The sequence below is a fragment of the Aplysia californica genome, unplaced genomic scaffold (genome assembly GCF_000002075.1).
Source record: "Aplysia californica isolate F4 #8 unplaced genomic scaffold, AplCal3.0 scaffold01254, whole genome shotgun sequence".
NCBI classification, from domain to species: Eukaryota; Metazoa; Mollusca; class Gastropoda; order Aplysiida; family Aplysiidae; genus Aplysia; species Aplysia californica.
In genome coordinates this window covers 31604-32903 of record NW_004798524.1, presented here as the reverse complement: position 1 = coordinate 32903, position 1300 = coordinate 31604, and the positions used below count along the sequence as shown (strand labels likewise).

The window sequence follows — 1300 nt, the reverse complement described above, 5'->3', positions numbered from 1 at the left end:
TGTGTGTGTGTGTGTGTGTGTGTGGTTCAAGTGAGAGATACCTGTGTGTGTGTGTGTGTTTGTGTGTGCGTGTGTTTGTGTTTGTGCGTGTGTGTGTGTGAGACAGAGAGAGAGAGAGATAGAGAGAGAGAGAGACATACCTGTGTGTGGTTCAGGTGAGACAGAGCAGATGCCCTGTTTCGAATCTCAGACTGGGCGTTCTTGAACGCAGGCTGTTGTTTGGAGTTTTCAAGGCTGTCAACCCATTTAGCTCAGTGTGCCCTATCGGAGAGGGAAGTCAAATTTGGAGCTCCTGCCTCTTAAAGGTCCTAATGATGTTGATAATTGTAATATGATATCTGTGTTAGTCTTAGTTAAGGGAAATAATAATTGCTTTTTTCTACATTATGTCTTTGGTCTTCAATGTTAATGAGTTGGGAAGACGGGTCGCTCCATGCTTCCTCACCCCTCTTCATGAGGGTCCATTTCATGAGGGTCCATTTCAGTGTTGCACATTTCATTTCGGCATTTATTTGACCTTACTGTGTTGCGAGTGCCGTAAAACACGTATACTACAACCAATCAAACTTACTGTTGTGTTCCTATCAAACACCTATCGTCCTTATCTCTCCCCCCCCTCCTTCTTTTTTATGTTTGTTACTCTCTTGTAACACCTCTAATCTTCTGGCGCTCATATGACCTTATGCAGTTGCAGTTGTGTGTGTGTTTAGCGTGCATGTATGTTCACATGTGTGCGTGTAATGTGTGCGTAAGAGTGTGTGTGTGTGTGTGTGTGTCGCGTGCGTGAATATTGTTCGTACATGCTTTTATGTAAAGCGCCTAGAGCTGTGTTTTCACGGGAGTGGGCGCTGTAGAAATCATCTTCATTATTATTATTATCATTAAGCACTGTAAACCCTCTACTGTGGGTGGTTGGCGGGTGCTCTGGTGTGGTTTGCTTCTTCTTTCCTATCAAACGTCTATCGTCCTGATCTCTCCTCCTCCTTCTATTTTGTGTTTGTTACTCTCTTGTAACACCTCTAATCTTCGGCACTTATATGACCTTATTGTGTTGCAAGGGCCGTAAAGCTCTTACTAAAACTAAAAACTTCCTGTGGTCTATTCCCCCCCCACAGACTGGTGTCGCAGGCGGTGATCAACGCGTACGCCAACATCGCGGCCAACATGGTCGGGGAGGCGGAGCAGATGGACCTGCTGTCTCGGCTGTTGGAGCTCTTTGTTCAGCTGGGCCTGGACGCCAAGCGCATCAACGAAAAGATCTCGGGGCTCATGAAGGTCAGGGGGGTCGTGGTGGGGGGTC

General features: G+C 46.5%; 1 protein-coding gene across 1 annotated transcript in view; it reads left to right on the top strand.

The window, feature by feature from the left end:
• The window catches only part of LOC101862548 (phosphatidylinositol 4-kinase alpha), a gene marked incomplete at both ends in the record, with an annotated part of 42133 nt that overhangs the window by 32388 nt on the left and 8445 nt on the right, over positions 1-1300 (top strand). Inside the window, 1 exon segment of the mRNA XM_013090394.1 lies at positions 1116-1275. Coding sequence (XP_012945848.1) covers positions 1116-1275 — 160 coding nt within the window.